This window comes from Thunnus thynnus, chromosome 24, assembly GCF_963924715.1.
Source record: "Thunnus thynnus chromosome 24, fThuThy2.1, whole genome shotgun sequence".
Classification (NCBI taxonomy): domain Eukaryota; kingdom Metazoa; phylum Chordata; class Actinopteri; order Scombriformes; family Scombridae; genus Thunnus; species Thunnus thynnus.
The window spans coordinates 20189548-20210324 of record NC_089540.1 but is presented as its reverse complement, the minus strand read 5'-3'; the positions used below and the strand labels follow the sequence as shown (position 1 = coordinate 20210324).

The window sequence follows — 20777 nt, the reverse complement described above, 5'->3', positions numbered from 1 at the left end:
GCTAACAGAACAGCTAACGGAACAGCTAGCAGAACAGCTAGCACTCTGAACTGCAAAAATACTGATTAAAATAAACACTGGGACCAGTTTCCTACGAGTCCCAGAGAGCATTGCTGCAAGAAACATCCAATCAGAGAGCTTCAGATTCTCTCGGAGCAAAGAAATGTGTTAGCTTGAACTTGAAGGACTTTGGGTGGAGTTTCCCCCTAAAAAACCTTTTGAGGCTATGAGAGTAAACAGTATAAGAATATGTAAGACTACTAGCTGGGACAGCTTTAAAGGACGAGTTCACAATTCTTCAAGTGTGTCTTAAACCAACGTTCAGGAGCCCAAATGAACATTAAAGCTGTGTTTCTTGCTGTAATCATTCCTCCTGTTCATACTGACCATTAGAAGATCCCTTCATAATGACCTTACAATGGAAGTTTATCTGAAGCTAATATGAAGCTTCAGCGTCCAAATGAGTCAAATCAAGTAGATATCTTTCAACGTTACAGTCTTTTTAGTGCCAAAGTTCCTCTTTTTGTTACTATACTTCCACCTGCAGCTCAACAGGGAAACACTGTCCGAGGAAACACAAAGAGGGAATTTGATGCTAAAAAGACTGTAAATGTGTCAGATATCCACTTGATATGACTAACTCAGACTGCTGAAGCTGAATAGAAGCTTCACACAGACTTTTAAATGACTGTGTGGACACACTGTGGATTTTATCCTCCATCACTTCCATTGAAAGCACATTTGAAGGATCTTTTAATATCCAGTATGAACAGGAGGAATGATTACAGACACCTGACTGCTGGTTTAACACACTGGGAACACTGGGAACACTGGGAACTGGTCCTTTAACAATCAATAACAAGCTGTGACATGTAAGTTTAAAAAGAGTAGATTATAAAAAGCTCTAGTTTATATTTTCAGATTGTTTAACTAGTAGAAGTGAAACATCTTTGAGACTGAGGACTGACTGATTAGTTTAGGAAAATGTCTCTAAATTTAATAAAGAGCAGGAGCCGCTAGCGTTAGCTTCCCGGCTTCCCGGTCCTGAATGGAGATTTTTAAAGTTACCTGTAACATCACAACATTAGAGAGTTAGTTAATGACATGCTAACACTCACTAGCAGATATTTTTATGTCTGAGAACTGATTCTGATGTTTAATTTGCTCTCAAAACACCAAAAACTCACCAGTGAAACATCACAAAGCAGTAAAAAAAAAGAGTAAGACTCAATAACAGGAGGTAAATATGAACAGCGTGTCTGTACCTCGAGGTCGTCGGCTCGCGGCTCGCTATGTGGTGGAGCTCCCTCTCCTCTCCAGGAATCTGCTCCTCAAAACAAGAGAAGATTGGATTAGTTTGGTGGTTTTGGCACAAAGAGACGATGGCCAAACCACACACACATACACTGAATAAAACCTCAAAACATCAACAAATGAGCGGAGAGAGGAAGGAAGCGTATTGTTTGTATATTTCTACATATTTTCAGTTTGTTTGATGCTGCTGGTGGAGCGACGCCAAACCTTCCTGCTCAAATACAGACGAGGACGAAGATCAGTTTGGTGGAGATGATGTTTAAAAATACATTAAAACATCAACAGATGGTGTCGGGATTCCCTCTGTTCATAGTTTCAGTCTGACTTTATAATTAACAGTTTCTGACAATCTGTGACAGTTCATCAAGGTCGTCGAGCTTCTTCAAAAGATGTAAAATCTACAAAATCTGATATAAACTGTGCTGGATTTTGAGTTAAATGTTATATATTCACTGTTTACCTTAAAACACTTGTATTCATTTTATAATAAGTTTCTTTAACAAGCACTCAGTCGACTGACTCTCCGTCGTGTTTCTCCGTTCTTTAACAAAAATTAAAACCTTCATGGATTAAAAGTTCATAACACAGTTGGAGGCGTCCTGTCAACAGTTGCTTTTCGGGTCGAGATATTAAACTGCTTCCATATTTCTGTGTATGTTGGCAAGAGTTGAAAACGCCTCTAAATCTGGCTGAAGTTTGGCGGCCAGACGACGCCACATTGGCTTCGTGATACGCTTAAAAAATGTCTAAATTTGACTTTTTTATTACAAACTAATTCTAATAAACGAAGCACCATTTGTTTCATATTCGAATTCTGGAGTTAAAAGTGCAGAATATTAAAACTCTTCTGCCTTGTGATTAAAAATAAATCCCAGCTGTAAATGTAAGTTTTTGAACAAACCAATGATTATTACATTTAAAAGTTCTCTGTTTTCTCCTGAAAGAACAAAAAACACAAAGTTCTCCTGATCTGATCGTCTGACAGGTAAAAAGGGTAAAAACTCAATCCATCAGAGGTGTCCGGTGACGTCTGGACTGTCAGTTTGTCATCTTTCATCTTGTTTTTTAGTGACTTCTCCATCTGTAGAGGAAGTCTGTTTGTCTGGGAGTCTGGAAATGGAAACCTGCGGCAGGTGAACGCCTCCACGCTAACAGAGAGAAGCTGAAATGAATTTATTTGACCTGAAGGAAAAGTCTTTAAACTCTGAAGGTACCATCTTCTGACTGGAATCAGTACATTTCAGACATCTGCTGAGTCGTAGTTGAGATATTTTTTTTTCTCCGGAGCAAAGACAGACGGATTAAAAAAAAAAACCTTTAAAAGCATTAAATGACATTTAAATGAACATCTGTGTTTGCGGTGAATAAAAACATGAAACTGGATGAAAATCTAAACATGAAGATGAGAATAAAATCTGTGTGGAAGCTAAAAACACAGCAGAGCGCCCAGAATATTTTATTCATATCAGTCACAGCGCTCCAACACATCAAAGTTCATCTGAATCTAAATGTAGAAATATCAGAAGCAGATATTTGAAAAATGCAATAAATAGCAGCAGTGTTGGAGATCATTAACGCTAATCATTCCCACATCGTCCGCTCATATGAAACCATTAGAGACAATGAAGAAATACAATGTTTTGTAATATGTTATTATTTGTAGTTATTGTTATATATATATATATATATGTGTGTGTAAAATGTTTATTATTATTAGTCTTTTTGGTTATTTTACTATAGTATTCAGTACTATAGTATTTTACTTAGTATTTTAAATTACTTTTGTACCTTCATTAGAAAGGTTCAACGCAGTAAAAACATTCTTCACTTTAATCCTTTTTGTTAAATTTAACCCTTTCATACATGAATTATTAAATCACAGAGTAAACATTTTTTTATTGTTAGGGTTAGGGGGTTAGGGTTAGGGGTTAGGGGTTAGGGTTAGGATAGGGTTAGGGTAGGGTTAGGGGTTAGGGGTTAGGGTTAGGGGTTAGGATAGGGTTAGGGTTAGGGGTTAGGGTTGGGTTAGGGTTAGGGGTTAGGGTTAGGGTTAGGATAGGGTTAGGATAGGGTTAGGGTTAGGGGTTAGGGGTTAGGATAGGGTTAGGATAGGGTTAGGGTTAGGGGTTAGGGTTAGGGTTAGGGGTTAGGGGTTAGGGGTTAGGGTTAGGATAGGGTTAGGGGTTAGGATAGGGTTAGGGTTAGGGTTAGGGTTACGGTTAGGTTAGGATAGGGTTAGGGTTAGGGGTTAGGGGTTAGGATAGGGTTAGGGTTAGGGGTTAGGGGTTAGGATAGGGTTAGGATAGGGTTAGGGTTAGGGGTTAGGGGTTAGGATAGGGTTAGGATAGGGTTAGGGTTAGGGGTTAGGGTTAGGGTTAGGGGTTAGGGGTTAGGGGTTAGGGTTAGGATAGGGTTAGGGGTTAGGATAGGGTTAGGGTTAGGGTTACGGTTAGGTTAGGATAGGGTTAGGGTTAGGGGTTAGGATAGGGTTAGGGTTGGGTTAGGGTTAGGGGTTAGGGTTAGGGTAGGGTTAGGGGTTAGGGGTTAGGGTTAGGATAGGGTTAGGGGTTAGGATAGGGTTAGGGTTAGGGTTACGGTTAGGTTAGGATAGGGTTAGGGTTAGGGGTTAGGATAGGGTTAGGGGTTAGGATAGGGCTAGGGTTAGGGGTTAGGGTTGGGTTAGGGTTAGGGGTTAGGGTTAGGGTTAGGGTAGGGTTAGGGGTTAGGGGTTAGGGTTAGGATAGGGTTAGGGGTTAGGATAGGGTTAGGGTTAGGGTTACGGTTAGGATAGGGTTAGGGTTAGGGGTTAGGGGTTAGGATAGGGTTAGGGTTAGGATTAGGGTTAGGGTTTACTCTTAAACAAGTGAAAAATCACATCAGTAACTTTTTTTTTTTATATATATTGAATTTTGAAATGTGTCAACTGTAGTGGACACCATGCATCAACGGAGTAAAAAGTGATTTATGGAAATCAATATAGGCAAAATATATATGTATGTTTATATATATATTATTGTATAACACATAGGAACATTAGATAACTACAACAATAGAGAGGATATTTGAAAAACATGTCCTAGGCCCAATAGACAGAATGTGTTATGTAATGTATTATTATAATGTAATGTATTAAAAACTTGATAAAAGTATTTCAAACATCTTATTTAGTTGAAAAATATACTTTTTACCTGTTTTTTTCTCTGAGAATTAATGTATTTAACAGATATTCCTGAGCTACTTGGTGCGTTTCCTCCACTCTCCGCCATGTTGAATTTATGATTCAATATCTCAAAATCACAGTGAGTCAAAAATGATATTCAGACGAGACTTTGGGGGTTCAACACCTGGTAGTTGGGATATGATACTACAACTTAAATGGTTCAAGATGGTTCCAAATATCTGTCTGCTGTAGTGGACACCATGCATGAAAGGGTTAAATTTGTTCATACTACAACATGTAGTTTGTTTTTCATTAACGTTTTGTAACGTTACGTAACGTAATGTGAACTTGTGGAATCACTCACACTTGAGTTTGTCGCACAAAATCTGCAAAGTTTGGATCCCTGGAGCACAACTCGATGACCCTCAGACGCTCCTGGATCTCCTGCAGGAGGTCAAAGAGGAAACATGTTTATGTAACAAGAAGAGTCAAGAGGTCAGGAGTGATGTTTATAGACTGACCAGAGAGGTTTAATGAAGAGAGGAAGAGGAAGAGGAGGTGCTGCAGGTAAAAATACTCCCGCTGAGACTGAAAACTGTCACAGCAGCAGCTCGTCACTCAACGCTTCCTGCGCTTTCAGAAACTCCTGATCCAGTTTATCACCTCTAACTTTAAATGAGAAAACCTGATAGAAAGACTTTTATATCAGCTACGAGCTCTCACAGTGAGCAAAAACTACAGTTCTTAACCCTGAAAACAGCGGTTGACAATCGCACCACAAGGTCCAGTTAGTAGCTCTTCTGGAGCTTTTACATCGTATCACATATCCTTCATCAGCAGGTGCCTGCTGGCCAATGAATTGTACATGTTGTAGACTCCAATTTTTCTGACTCTGGAAAAACTAGGACACTATACCAGTGGAGGGAGTCCTTCTGCAGAAATGGAAGAACTTGTTGGAATCTCTGGGAGTCAAATATAATTTGCACTTCGGTGAACAAATAACTGAATTGGGAACATTGTGCATGAATTGAATCCATCTACCAATAATTATCATTTTATTTCACTATATTGTTTCTATTATAATGTAAGTGTTGTGCCTCCTTTTTCCTTTTATGGACCAGTCCTGTAACGTTGTGTTCTGAATGCTTTTGGGAAAAATATAATTAATTCGTCCAAATTTCTGACCGCTTTCTCTGCCGAGGAAGATCATGTAATATGTTCCAAAAGCACCAGGGCAGCCGCTAAATGGACCTTGTTTTGTCAAATACTGCTCAACAACATGGACAACACGTTCTCTGCTGTGACTACGGTGCAAACATCTTGGAATAATTCATGAACGAGTTTTCTAGTACTCCAGACAAACAGACGCTGACATTTCATCAACTAAACTGGGTCAAACATTAAGGACATGAAACTCAGCTGGTTTCATTTCTACCCTACAAGCAGAGGTGTGTCTGTCATTGTTTGAGTGGCCTCTTGTATACCTGTGGTGTCCCTCAAGACTCAATCATGGCGCTACTTTTGTTTTCTATTTAAATGCTGCCACATATTATATAATATGACATTAAAATTTGCATTTATGCTGACGACACACAACTGTACATAGCCAAAATCTTCCTGTATTTCAATCAATCAATCAATCAATTTTTATTTATATAGCACCAAATCCCAACAAAAGTCATCTCAGGGCACTTTTCACACAGAGCAGGTCAAGACTCTTTAATTTACAGAGACCCAACATTCCCCCCATGAGCAGCACTTGGCGACAGCGGTAAGGACGGGTAGAAACCTCAAGCAGAACCCGGCTCTTGGTGGGCGCCATCTGCTTTGACCAGTTCAGAGATGAAGCTGCTGTATTTCACAGAAATAAACAAAATAAACAACAAACGTGTTCATGAACAAGCAGAACAAGCTTTCGCACCTCTTTAGTGAGCGTCGTGTTCTGGTAGATGCGTCGCATCTCTTCGCTGCCGAGGTCTTTGGAGGCGTCGGCGCTGACAGAGCTGCTGTACTGGGCGAGGTCAGGGCCATAGCGCCGATAGTACTGAAGCAGCTCGTCGTCATAGCGACGGTAGTACTGGGTGCTGACCGGGTCGCTCTCGAACATGGGGTTGAATTTGGTGGCGCGCGGCACACTGTCACCTCGTCTGGAGGAGGAAAATTTAAAACATGAAAGTTTATTCTTTGTCTGTTTTTATTTGTTCTTCTAATAAAAAAAGATGAGATGGAAACATGCTCTCTTGATCAAGTTAATCACTGCATCTTTATTTAGATTCTTCAAAGTTGAAGGTTTGAAGAAAGTACACAACCAACCTACAGTGTTAAAAAGGACATTCGAAATTCAGCCGTATATGAGAAATTCTTAATTTATACCCTGAAGATCAGATAAACGTTTCCACATTTGGTCCAAAAGAGGCTTTCATAAAGGATAAAAAATCTGTCCATAAAAAAAGTCTGTTTAATAATTGGCAGCAAATCCACAAATTATAAACTTCAAGCACAAAATGAAATGCTAAAAAGGTTTAATTTCTTCCTTTTATGATCTTCTGGTTAAAAGATCCCAGTTGGCCTCAAAGGAAAGATGTTGATTATCAACAGATAACTGGAAGAAAACATGAGGAAACACTGACGTCTTTAATTCTTGCTGATGTGTGTAAATGTCACTCCTGTCATTTTAATATTTAATAGTAATATTACAGAAACTTGCACTAAATTAATTATTCTTTCGTTGAATTAGCGAATGAATGACATTAAAAAGAGTATACAAACACACTGTGACATAAATAAGGTCCAATTGAGGAAATATGAGTAAAATACAGGATTATATCGGCATATTTATAATGGATAAATGTGATTCCTAAGAAGAGCTAATTATGTATAGAGACATTTGTACGAAGATTTACCCTGATGGCATAAATATTTTTGTAAATATTTTTTTAATCTTTATTTAAATATTTGGTATTATAATATTATATTAAATATGAAATATTTTGCATTATTTATTTGTTATTATTGTTTTTATTTCATTTTTTGCTTTGTGTTAATTGACTACTTCCTGTTATGTTTTATTTATTTTTCTGTCTGTTATTCATGTTTAAAAGTAGAAAGAATAATTTTTTTAACTCCTCTGATTCACATTTTTCTTAAATCCTTCAACAGACACTCGGTTCGTTAATAAACAACACTGACAGGAGAATAAACGATTGCTGCTCACCTTGGCGGGTCCTCGGTGTCCTCCCTGTCGTATTGCTCCCGCAGCGTCCTGGCCAGGAAGAAGATGGTCCCGGCCGCCACCATCAGGAAACCGGCCACTGAGGCGATGGCGATGCCCACCACCAGCGGCTCGGAGACGTACTCCTCGCAGTGCTCGCCGCGGTACCACCAGTTCTCTCCAACACGACACCTGCAGCCGAGGTAACAGGTTCAAAAACACAGCAACAGTCACACAAAAACCCGGACAAACTGCGACAAGGCCATGTCCAGATCCGAGGCCGACTCCATTCGGACGATCCATCAATCCCTAACACTCAGCACTTAGTCCTCTTCCCCCCTTTATATTCAAAGTATTTGTGTGGTGTCGTTCCCTCCTTTTCCTTTATTATTTTGGTATATTTCGTCATGAAATAAAGGGACAGGTTGACACATGCACTGTACTGCACTGAAAAGCCCACTGAGATAGTCTGTGTGCATACTAACTTCCACACCAGGTGCTCAAGCTGTAAAAACTGATAATTACACCTTGAGGTGGACGGGCAGTCCACGCCTTTACTTGAAGAGTTTACCAACTTTTATGTAAACAGTGTCACGGCTCTTGTCAATCAGATGTAATTGTCTTTTACTACTTAGCTTTTTATGTTAATGATATTCCATCCGTTTGTATGTAGATGATACTGCTATTTATTTATATGCTAATTCTAAACAGCTTAAGACAGAAGGTGTGCTAAGGCATCACTTTTTAAGCGTGATTGTAAGAGGCAACCTAACTATTAAAAAGCAAATTATTAAAATCTCAGGAGCAATTAAGCAGCTTGTTTAAAATACGTAAGAAAATAATTGAGTAACTTTTAGCAATATTCGGTGCAGTAAATGTACAGTGGATTGTCCCTGTCAAATAAAAAAATAAATGAGTTTCCTGCACTTGATATTACATAGTTTCACTTTATTCTTATAATAACAAAATTTTTTATCAAATTTTGGTCAAATTGTTTGGAAACTTTTGCTGAAATTAGACGTACATGTAACACCTTACGCTGCCAGAACTGTAGTGCTCTGTGGTCAACATCCGCTTTGTGTAGGAAGGAGATTTAAGGTCTTGTTTATTTAAGAAAGGTTGACTATTTACAAGAGAAAGAAAACATTTTATTTTGAAAAATCTCCCCATGGATGCATTCAAGGACAATCTGACATCTCAGATTTGAGAGCAGTGTCTGGAGAAGTTACAAGCTCTGTTGCTGAAAGCCGGAAAATGTAAAATAAGCATATGTAGGTTACACAGGAAACATTTCTTGCTTTAAAATGTTGTTTTTTCAGCAGCTGAGGCTCAAAAATCTCAGAAGTTGAAGAGTCCTTTAATGCATCAAAAAGTTAAAGTCTAAAAAAAACTGATGGGACAAATTGTAAAAAGCTTAGTAGGAGTATAAAATATGTTGTTACATTCAAAATGTTAAGCACCAGTTAAGTGACATTTTCCTAATATATCCTGTTACTTGAAGAATATAAAAGCTCCTCCAACCTGCAGATGGCGCCCTTTCCGGGGATGATGTCACATTTGCCGTCGTTGAGGCAGAAGTCGTCCTGCACCTCGCAGATGCTCTGACACGGCAGGCCGTCCACGCTCAGGTACCCGGCGTCGCACACGCACTCGGCCTCACTCGACCACTGATTCACCATACACCTGGAAAACTCGTTACACGCCTGGAACTTACAGGGATCCGCTTTGTCACCTGGACAGGAAACACAACAAAAAATAAACAGAAGAAGAAGAAGTTTGAGACACAAGGACAAGACCTGCTTCTATTGCACTGTTCAGGATTTTCAATGGTGGATTATAGTGGAGATTTTTCATTATTTTTACCATTTTATAGAGAAAAACAATTAATCTATGATAAAAATAATCATTAGTTGCAGCCTTAGTTTGCTACTTTTTTACTAATACTTCATAAGCTGATATTATGCTACGTGTGTTTAAAATAAAAAATATTTTTTGTAGCTTTAACCAAAAAAAGGACAGAGAAGAGAACCCTGAGGAACCTTATCAGAGGTGAACTCGAAGGAGTATCTTCTTGTGGAAAAACCTCCTGGACTGTGAAGTTGAAAGCACAACATGAACATTTTCTGTTTCTGAGCAACATGAAAACTCAGATATTTGTATCAGGAAATAATCAAATCTAAAACCCAAGCAAATGTGGAGTCTGGGTGTTGAAATTAATCTGATTTAGCCAAATATTTCACAAACTACTTGAGTTGTATTTTTAGAAACGTTCTCTTCTTCTTTCAGAGTGACTCTAAGGTGGAGTTTGTGTTATGACAGACCAGATAAGCGTAGTACCGCAGATGGTTCACCATGTGCTTGTGCAATGGAAAACCTGCCTTCACACACTGTGCTGAAGACGAGTGGAGTAAACTGATTATCATGTGCACAGTGAGTCCTGACCGCAGTGACTCACTGCTGTAGATTAGAGTTATCAGACTGTCAGGAGCTCCTCTGATTGGCTCAGACTGATTAATGAGCTGCAGCTCAGCAGAGACGAACACGCTGGAGGAAATGTCTTTCCTCTGACGACACCACAGAAGAACCTATCAATCCAAAACTCTCAACTTTTGTGATAATAATGACTGTTGGAGCTCCTCAGGGTTCTATTTTTGGTCCTTTATATTTTCAGTTTACATGCTAAAAACCAGCCATCAGTGCCTTCAAAACTTTGTTTTGCAGTTTTTCTTGAAATGTGGTTAAAATTTATGAGCAACAAGAGACTATTCTTGCCCTGCAGAAGGAGGCAGATCAATCTGTAAATTCAACATGTGACATATTATCAGTTTATAAAGTAAATTCGGCTAACACGTTAGCAAACGGCTGAATACATCCAGCAGAAAGGGTCAGTAAATACTGGTGGGGTTCCCCAGGGTTCTATTCTTGATTCTTCTTTATGTTTTTGGTTAAATGCTCAGCATTTATATAAAATTCTGTTTTCAATATGTTTTTACACCAGTCGCACACCAGAAAAAATCTCCATCTTCATCAGTCAATACTAAAATCTATTATCTGTTCCACTGATTGATTCGACAGCAGTGATTCAATTTATTCTTTCTTGTGTGATGATCCTGATGCCACATTTATAGAAACTAAATATTTTATATTCAATATTCATAGAAGACACCTAGGACATTAGGAAACATTTTTCAATATGTTATGTACAAAATAATCAATAAATAATCTGCAGATTAATCAATATAGCCCTGGAGAAATGGCAGAGGAAACCAAAGACATTATCTCAGCATGTTAGCTCAATTTGTCTTCCTGTTCTAATAAAAGTGAGACTAAATGGCTTTTAGAAATTACTGTTTTTTTTTCATTAAATTTACTGATTCTGATTCAACAAAACTCTACAAATCTGCAGAAACAAAGACTGACACTGGACAGAGACGGACGGTGTGAGCTCAGACAGACGGAGGTAAACATGATGTTGATTCATCAGTGTGAGTCAGCGTGTGCTGCTGCTGCTCACGTTCCTCCCAGACAGATTATCTCAGGTATTAGATCAGAGTCCTGACAGGAGTTCAGTGTCAGAGACAGAGAGAGTCCTCAGAGCTGGACTGAGGAGGTTTATAACACCTCAGAGACTGCAAACACTTTCACCGAAAGACACTTTTGGAAACTGAAAACTAAAGAGATTTTATTCATCAGCAACATTCTCAAAGGTCAGATTAAAACACCTGAGTACTGTTTCAAATCCAGAGAATTTCTCTAAAACTAAACTAAAAATGTAAAATATTTGTGTTTAAATAAGCAACAATTAAAGTTAAAGTTTGAAAAAATATCCTTAGTTATAAAATCAATTATTATCTGGTTCTCACCAAAAAGTCCCACTTAAAACCAGTAAGATAAGAACATAGATACACAAATCTGTGATGGGAAAGGACAATGATGTCAGCCTCCGTCACTTGCTGTAGGTGGAAGTAAACAAGTTTAGGGCTGCAACGACCAAAATGTCCACCACTGTTTCCCAAAGCACAAGATGACGTCCTCAAATATCTTGTTTTGTCCTCAACACAAAGATATTCAGTTTACTGTCATAGAGGACTAGAGGAACCAGAAAATATTCACATTTAAGAAGCTGGAATCAGAGAATTTGGAGTTTTTCTTCTTAGAAAATGACTCAAAACGATTAAGCGATAATCAGAATAGTTGGCGATTAATTTCATAGTTGGCAACTAATCGATTAATCGACTAATCGTTGCAGCTCTATTCTAGACTCTCCATTCAGAGAAGGAAAAGCAAAACGAGATTAACGAGTAGGATGGATGTGTCCAATTAGCAAGAGAGTTGTTATGTGTTTGTAAGAGACTGGTTTTTAGAGACTTTTCCATCCTTCCAGAGGACCAAAAGTTATGAAGAAACATTTTCATTATCAGCCTTTACAAACTAACCATCTAACTTCACAAAGCTGTAATTTCAGTCCTACCTGACTCGACGTCCAGTGAGTACTTGTCAATGGCCAGGTTCATGGTCTGATAGGCCGTATTGGCGAAATCTTCCAGGATGAGGTAGACAACGTTGGTGACGCCTCTGGGAACCGGTTTACCGAACCTCATCCGGCTGTTCACCACGATGCTGCCATTCCTGAAGTTGAGGATCTCCAGGTTCTGGAAGTTGTTCAGGTTGGACTGCAGGTACGGAACCAGCTGCGAGGCAAACACAAAGTGAAGAATGTTACATGTGAATCTACAAGTTTTCACTCGCTGAGTCATGATTCGTTGAGTTCTCACCAGCTGTAGGAAGCGTTGCTCCAGGGCTTTGTACTCTGGGGAGCTCTTGTTGAAGAGGTCCATGGAGAACGCCATGTTGGTCACCCTGAGGCTGAAGAACACCGTCAGTGCTCTGCCCGGTCTGGTCGGCAACGCGATGCCGTCCAGGTCCGACCCCTGCGCCCCACTGGAGAAGCCACTGCTATCGCCTTCGGTCGCCACGCCACCCAACTGGAACACATCAAAGCTGACGTCGATGCTCGGTATCTCAGAGAAGTTGTGCTCTAAGAGTTGGATCTCAGTAGCGGGGTTGCTGTCGTTGACTTCCTGAAGTGAGGATGTTGACGTTTGGAGGATCTCCCCACCGGCTTCGCCTTCTGAAGTTCCTGTTAAGGTTGTACCCAAATCTTCGTCTTGTGCTAAAACACCTGGTGACCTTTCTGCAGCATCTGATCCTGGAAGACTTTCCGTTTTGTTGACCTCATGTGGTGCCAAAGTTGGAACATCTAAAGACGAAGCGCTCAGTGGAACCTCATCTTCATGGTTTGGGTGCTCATAGTAAACCAGATCCTCATCATCCGGCGCCGAATCCGACACTCGAGTGAATGGTGAGTCCTTCTCAGGCGAGAGTGCGATGCTGCTGCTGTGGTCCAAACTTACAGATGAAGGCGTTTGCATTGGAGAGGCAGTTGTTGTGACAATCATGACTTCATCCACAACCAGGTCCTCATCTACAGCAGCAACTGGTGGCGTCTTTGTTGCAGGATCAGAAACGCTGATGTGCTGCTCCTCCAAAATCTCAACCTCATCAGGGTGTTCAGTTCCTGGCAGCAGCAGTTCAGGTTTTTCAGTGAATACTTTCACATCTGATGGTTCTAGAGTGACAATATCAAAGCTGGATTCTTTGACTGTACCTGGCTGTGCTTCTACAAAGGTGGGCGACTCTTTGGTCGGTGAAACGCCAGAAACAGGGACTTCAGGCTCAACAACTTCAACCACCTCCTCCTCAGGTACATCTTCCTCTGATCTTGACCCAGCTGTTGCTATTTCAGGAGTTTTCTCCACCTCAGATGTTTCCTTAGCGGGTTCTTGATGCATGACTGCTGCATCAGTTGGTCCTGCAAAAACAGGGGCCTCACGAGTCCAAGATTCAGGTGCAGGAGCTTCTGTAGCTGGCACCAAATTGCCATGTGGTTCAGTCAAAAAGTACTCGTCGTAGATGCCGGGTGCTCCCACTGTGTGCACCGAAAGTTCAACAGTCAAGGTTCCTTTGGGTGAGAACACAGGTGCCTGGGTGGTGGTGGAGTACTGAGGGTCAGTGCTGATGTGCGGCGTCACCAAAACCCGGTCCAAGAAAGGTTCTTCGATGTTTCTGTCTTCCTTTGATTTCTCAAGTGTTGGAAGTGTCGTTGTTTGTAAAGGGGTAGCGCGGGTGAACTCTACTCCCATTGCAATTAAATCATCTTTCTTGCTGGGTAGCGTCTCAAAAACAACGTCATCCTCTTCCTCGTCTCTGTCTTCCTCCATCTCCTCCAGATCCGGCGGTGGGAGGACCTCCAGGCTGCCACCCCCCCGATCAGACGTCCCCCCCAGCTGCCATGACCAGAGATCTGCCTCCTCCCCATCTCCAGAGAAACCAGAACCAGACCCATCGTCCGGTGAGACCTCAGAGCCAGTTTGAGGCTTTATCAGAGAGGAAACAGCAACCGCATGGTCCCCTCGGGGCGTTTCGTCTCCGGGAGAATTACTGAGGAGAAAACCCTCATTTTCTATGTTTCCATTATCTGTAAAGCAGAGAAACACATTCAGAGGTTCAAACTAAAAGAAGGAAGAATTAGAAAGAGATATAACATTTAACTTAACATTTTACGATTACATTTACAAAAACACCTTAATTACATCGATTAAGGCTTCCAGTTATGTTAATTTCCACAGTTTTAAAGGTTTAGTTAATTAAAACTTTTTATTTTACTTGCTCATGGTTGTAAATGTGTAAATATATATAAATATATGTCTGCACCTGTATATTTATGTATGTTGATGTCTTTTTTGTCAGGGGATTTCTTAAAACATGGTAAATTATGATGAATTATTTGTTGTCTAAATTATTGAAAAACAATTCTCAAAATAAATTAGAGATATAATAGAATATACAGCAGGAAATAACTATAATAATGTGACTTGTGTTTGTAGATACAGTGTATTTTCTTTAATGCTGTCATTTAAATTCATCCATAATTTATTATAAATAGAAGAAATGAACTTTAGGTTTGTTTTGAATTCTCTTATGAACTTATGTAAAGAGCCATCTAAATATGGAATAATGATTAAATGTAAATAAATTATATTAGTATTATTAGTAGTATTAACTCACAGTCTTGTGCGCCCGGCTGCAGGGCGCCGGGCGCCGGAGGCACTGTGCTCTCGTCGAACATGAAGACGTCGTTCTCGCTCGCCGCCTCGCTCTGAGCGCCTTTCCACGGGTCGAACGGGTCGAACGGGTCGAACAGGAAGTCGTCCTTCTTCAGGAAGACGTCGCTGTTGTCAGCCTCGTGGCTCGGAGCATCGGGCGGTTTCTCTGCAGCGAGGACGTTATCCTGAAAGAAGAGCGTTGCACGGGTCAACCGACAGGAAGTGACTTTATGTTTTCATATTCATCAAAAAGCTGATTTCCGTTGCGACTCACCATGTTGTCGAAGGTGTCGGCTGTGCGGCTCGTTGGCTTCACTTCGGGCAACAAATTCTCCGCTGCAGACAAGAGTTTGTTACAGTCGATGCTTTTTCCAAAATCAACATGAATCATCTTTATCTACGGTGGAAAATATATTCGCACCATTTTCCTCTTTATACAACAACAGCTGGTTAAAAAACGTTTATCGTTTATATTGTCAGTGAATGAAGTTCATGAAGAATATTTCATCTTGTATCCACAAGAAATTAAATCATTTTTGTACCTTGAAACGAGACTAAAATCAAAACAAACTAATCTAAGAAATTACTTGAAATAAGATGTTTTGTGTTTGTGATTGTGCGTCTTTGCACTTGTTTTAATAAACAAAAACAATTCATTTTTAATTCATGAACATTTAATAATGTTCTAATAAGTTTCCTGATAAGAATTAAGTATCATTATGTGGAAAAGCTTCTCTAATCTCCTCTTTTGAAAACTGCATATTTTTCAGTTGGGACCTCCCACAAAAAATATTAGAAAATTAAAATAAACTCAATTACAGACAAAAATGAATTATAAAAGGCTTTTTCTGCAGTGTAGCAACAACCAGCAACAACAGGTCCTTTAATTTACTATAAGAGTAATTTGCAGGTATTTAACGTTTAATTTTAAAGAAAGGTGCAATCTGGTACAAATTATAAGAAAAAAGTGTTAAATTGGTTTAGATGGTCGTTATGTTTGGGTTCATAGTTGTGAATTTGCAGAAATTCTTAATAAATTTAAAAGTTTTTAGTGTGTAGTTATTGAATATTAGGTTTTTTCAATAATTTCCTGAAAGTAGCTACTATATAATAATAATAATCTTCAGATATTTATTTTAAGCTTTATGTAATTTGATGAAATACATGAAAATATGGAGTTTTTAAGACACACAAAACTACACACTGATAATTATATTTTATACGTCTGTTAAATTTATTAAGAATTTCTGCAACAGTATGGATGCTTTTTTCTTATAATTTGCACCAAAGTGCAACAAGCTTTTTGTAAAATGTCCTAAAATCTCCTGTTAAATACTTGTAAATGACTCCAGAGATAAACCAGTGAGACGATGGTTACCGTTCTCCAGCTGCAGCGGGTCGTTCTGCGTCTCCAGGCTGCTGTTGGTCATGAAGTTGTCTTTGTGCAGCGCCTCGGTGATGTAGTTGCGGAAGTCTGTGATGGTGTAGACGACGGTGGGCTGCTCGGCGGCGCCGGGGTAATTCTTCTCCACCTGGTTGTTCTGCAGTGAGATGAAGTCCAGCGTGTCGTTGGAGACGCCGCCGCTGTCCACCTCCAGAGTGACGGCGTAGTGAACGAGCACCACCAAACCCCTGAGAGAGAGACAGACGAAGGATTTTACATGTCTGTCTTTTATTACGGATGTTTTTGTCTGGAACTGAGCCTTTAAAATGTTTTAATTTTCTGTCAGTAAAAATATTTCAACCTGGTTTCCAGTAAACTTCAGTCTCACTGGTGAGTTTTTGTTTTATTGTTTCAGGACAAAGAAATGTGAAGCAAGTGGATTTTTATTGAAAACTGGTTCATTTTTTTAAGAAAAATTTGTTTTTTATTTAACCATAAGACTGTCTTATCTCAACAAAAGCTGTTGAAACACTTTTCTTCTGACTGTAGAATAAAACTAAGGTTTCCATCTCAGTCTGACTCAGAGAAACAGGCTGTTTATGAGTCTTTCAAACAAAACAATCCATAGATTTCAATTGATCCAGAACTCAGCTGCAGGAGTTCTAACCCGGACCAAAAGATCAGACCATCAAAGTCCTCCAGAACCTCCAGAACCTCCACTGGCTACCTGTTGTTCTTAGAATACAAAGCCCTCGCTGGTCTGACTCCACAGTCAGTTTATAACCCCAGAAGATCCCGTTTAAACTCTTAAACTCCTGATTTTTCAGATGAAAATATCAAATTTATAAATCTCTCACAAGTCACATTTTTGGGGAAATTTGTCTTTTCCAGTAGAATTTAAAATTAAGTTAAAAGTGTTTTAGAGTTACATATTTACATATTGTTTATTATGTTCAGTATTTCAGCCTGACATCAGACGTAACTTAGTTTAATTTAACTTAAGTTTAGCAAGTTTAGGATCTTCACTAAAATGTAAATGGAAGTTTTGTTGTGAACAACTCGGTCAGACTATTCAATGAAGATGTCTTTGGTTTACTTTGGTTGGACATTAAGGTGACATAAAACTCTAGTTTCAACATGTTTCATGTGGTTTGTAGTTATAGTCATATAATCATAGTGCCGTATAATCAGTTTACTTATCTCGTCTTATTCTGTCTTTTTAATTGACCTTGTATTTATTCTTGTTTTACTCTGTTACGCACTTCGTGTTGCATTTTATACATGAACTGTGCTGAGATGAAGTTTAGACTGCAGTACATTTAAATCTAACATCTGTTTGTTCATGTTATGTCACATCAGAGCTGCAACAATTGTTACTATATTTTATTTTTTAATTGTAAAATTGTACTCATATATTTACATCACCTGTTTTTATGGTAGTCGTATTTTCTTACCTTCTATTTTTTGATTGTTCTTCACCACCAGCCTTTTATGTGCGAACCTGATTCTGAAACCTGTTCAGTCAATCGATTCATCATTTTGTCCATAAAATATCATAAAAAAAGTGAAAAATGTCTGTTATAGCTTCTTAGAGCTCACGGTGACGTCTTCCAAAACACAAAGATGTTCAGTTTACTGTCATTTATGACACAGAAACCCTGACCTTTCCTCCCGTCACTCTGAGTTTCTACGACCTTTCAGGTGAGTTTCAGAGTCTCTCTGAGCTCATAAAGTGAATTAAGAGAAGTGTGGACGTGGGGGGGGGCTTTCCTCAATGGTGGAGGGGGGGGGGAGCCTGCTGTAAATCAGTTCCAGTAATCCTGTGGCGGCTGCAGGTGGCCGGCGAGCAGCCGAGCGACTTATCCCACTTAACAGCCGACTGACTATTGTTAAAGACATTAAGTGGAAATTAGAGCAGACGGCAGGTGAGGGGGGCTTCACACTGCCAACAAAGATCACACAGAAGAAGAAATAACTGCAGTTTAATATGTAAGTATTCCACATTAAAATGTCTAAAAACAACTAGACCTGTGTTATATATGTTGTTGAGTTGTGTATTTTCAAACTCAGAGAAATCTGTAATTTAATCAAAGTAACGGACCGTTTCATTTGGTCGCCTGTCGATGGCGTCATACCTCCTCTACCAAAGAGTAAACACGCACCAGATGCATACGGCGGCGCTGTGTTTGTCCGCTACAATGGCGTCTACCAAAGAGTAACTTACACACATACAAGATAATACATCGGCGTTGTGGTTGTTCCACACAAACTGTTATAAATGGACTTTTATTCAGTTTTAAGACACATTTTCATGATAAATTTAGGTGGTTTTTAACTATATCTTTTAGCCGGAAGAAGGATTTTAGTCATTGGACGTCTGGATCTTAAGTTATCACAGAAATAAACTGGACAAACGTTAGCAGCAGCTCGGCTTACAGCCCCTCCAGGAAGTCCGCTGGTCACCAAACATCATCGGGGAAATATTGATTTTTTAAGGTAAAACAGCTTTAATTAGTATTTTAACAATTTTAATCTGCGTGTACGTTTGTTTTTGGAGAGGAGGAGACCTCTGCCGGTAAAAACCTAAAAACGTGTTTCCTAAAGACGACAAACTCAAAGATCTTCAGTTTACTGTCATAATGGACTGAAGAAACCAGAAAAAAGACTCAAAACGATTAATTGATTATCAAAATAGTTGCTAATTATTTTTCTCTATGATGATGTTTGCAGCTCTTAACGCAACACGTTGTCTTCTTAACGAGTCGTCCTCTTGTGACGGAGGACTAACATTTTTAATTTCAGAACAAAACATTTCTGCTTCACCCCAAACACGACAGCTGAATTTCCCATCAGGCTTTGCAGTAAAGCGGATTCATCGGACTCTGGTAAACCTTCAGACCTGCTGTTTCGGAGTCTCTGGTGTTTTAGAAGTGAACGGGTCAGAGTCAGAGACTTAAAACGAAAAACGACGTGAAGCAAAAACATGAAAATCATAAAAAGCGAAGCATCAGAAGTTTCCAGCTCCAACTGCAGAGCTACATATTAAAGGCTTTTAAAATGAAAACTATAAAAGTACGTCTGCAAAGACTCAATGAAACACAAATGACTTACCGCTCCAGGTCCTTCTGTGGCCTGAAAACAGAAACAAAACAACCACGATGAAGCTTGTTATCATCTTCTCTACCTCTGGTTTACATTTAAAATGAATATTTAATCATCTTAATATTCTGCTTGTAGTGATTTTAACCAAAAAGTCTCAGTTTAAGTTTCAAATCTCACATCAAACATGCAGATTTCTTCACTTTCTGATGTTTTCAATCACTGGATTCTTGTTTCTCAGGCAAACAAACAAACAAACAAACAAACCCTACAGTTATAAAATCTGGATCACACGTGAATAAAACTGTACCTGAACTCGACCACGTAGACGTTCTTGAAGCCCGGCAGCCTGTCGAAGGCGTCTTCAATCTGAAAGGAGAAGAAACGTTTAGTTTTTTTATTTGATGTTTTCAAGATTTCCAGCTCACTTATCTGTTATCTAAAGGTTCAAAGACAACAACATTAGAGCAGGCTTTATTAATCCACTAAAGAGACACCAGAAGGATGACGTCACCGCAATTAAAAGTTGTGCTTCAAGCTCTGCTGTGTGCAAGAATAAAGCTGCTTTATGCTAAATGTTTCATACATGCAACCGATAATTTGTGAAAGTTCATTGTTGACTTAAAAATAGCAAATCACATGTAAACTGATCAGTTGTCAAATATTAAATGAATCAAATATTACTTATTATATTTATGTTTTATATTTGAGTTACATAATCTGTATATAATTTATCCTTTAATTGTATTTGTTTCTTTTGCCTTCCTCATTGTTTTTCATTGTACTCTCTATCTATCTATCTAAATAGACTGGCAGTGAAAATATGCTTATAATGTCTGTTTGGATGTGATTTAGTTTGATTCCCAGCTGGAGTCTTTAGTTTGGTCCTCAGTGGCCCGTGGCTGCACTCCCCTCTCATTCGGACTCCTGCTGTTTCTATTAGCCCTGTTATCCACTCCATATTCCCTCATTAATGACCCCGACCCTGAAGTCGGAGCCATAAACTGGCTTCCCGCGTCACTAACGGTGGCCCGGAGCCTGAAAAACTCCCCGCTGGACGGGAATACACCGGCACTCTGCTTTCCTGGCAGCTCGTTTTTTTTTTTCCAGTGACTTGAGCTGGAGGTGAGTCACCGCTCGTATACTGTATGTTCTCTGAAGCTTTCCAGCAGTTTCTGCCTCGGCATGTCGCTCAGCTTATAGCTGGCAAAGCTGAGGAAAATGAGCTTTAAAGCGTGAAGATTCTTAATGCGTGAAAAACAGCAGAGTCCTTTAAAGCCGAGCCAAAGTCCTGAGTCTGCAGTTTGTAGGAAACCACAAGTGAGAGAGTTTTGTAACGAGTGAGCATCCTGGACGTCAGAGAGATGAGGAGGAGGAGGACCAACCACAGCTCAGTGTTCTCATCTGTTTCTCCAAAACAACATGATGACAACACTGAAAAAC

General features: G+C 39.4%; 1 protein-coding gene and 1 long non-coding RNA gene across 3 annotated transcripts in view; one reads left to right on the top strand and one right to left on the bottom strand.

Annotated features, from left to right (window-relative positions):
• impg2b (interphotoreceptor matrix proteoglycan 2b) overlaps positions 1–20777 on the bottom strand; it is a 38440-nt gene that overhangs the window by 2646 nt on the left and 15017 nt on the right. The window contains exons 8-19 of one of the 2 annotated variants that reach the window (XM_067582971.1): positions 19645–19703; positions 19347–19367; positions 16230–16483; positions 15126–15187; positions 14814–15036; positions 12461–14223; positions 12157–12376; positions 9207–9417; positions 7689–7877; positions 6396–6621; positions 4839–4918; positions 1266–1324 (exon numbers count right to left, since the gene is read on the bottom strand). In XM_067582971.1, the coding sequence (XP_067439072.1) occupies positions 1291–1324; positions 4839–4918; positions 6396–6621; positions 7689–7877; positions 9207–9417; positions 12157–12376; positions 12461–14223; positions 14814–15036; positions 15126–15187; positions 16230–16483; positions 19347–19367; positions 19645–19703 (3342 nt within the window). In that variant the 3' untranslated portion in view covers positions 1266–1290. Of the gene's footprint in view, positions 1–1265; positions 1325–4834; positions 4919–6395; positions 6622–7688; positions 7878–9206; positions 9418–12156; positions 12377–12460; positions 14224–14813; positions 15037–15125; positions 15188–16229; positions 16484–19346; positions 19368–19644; positions 19704–20777 lie in introns of those variants that run through there. The other variant, XM_067582972.1, reaches the window with a different exon arrangement.
• On the top strand, positions 7804–14528 carry LOC137176935 (uncharacterized). The gene is made up of 3 exons (XR_010925900.1): positions 7804–7888; positions 9213–9313; positions 13976–14528. It is a non-coding gene; the product is annotated as an uncharacterized lncRNA (long non-coding RNA).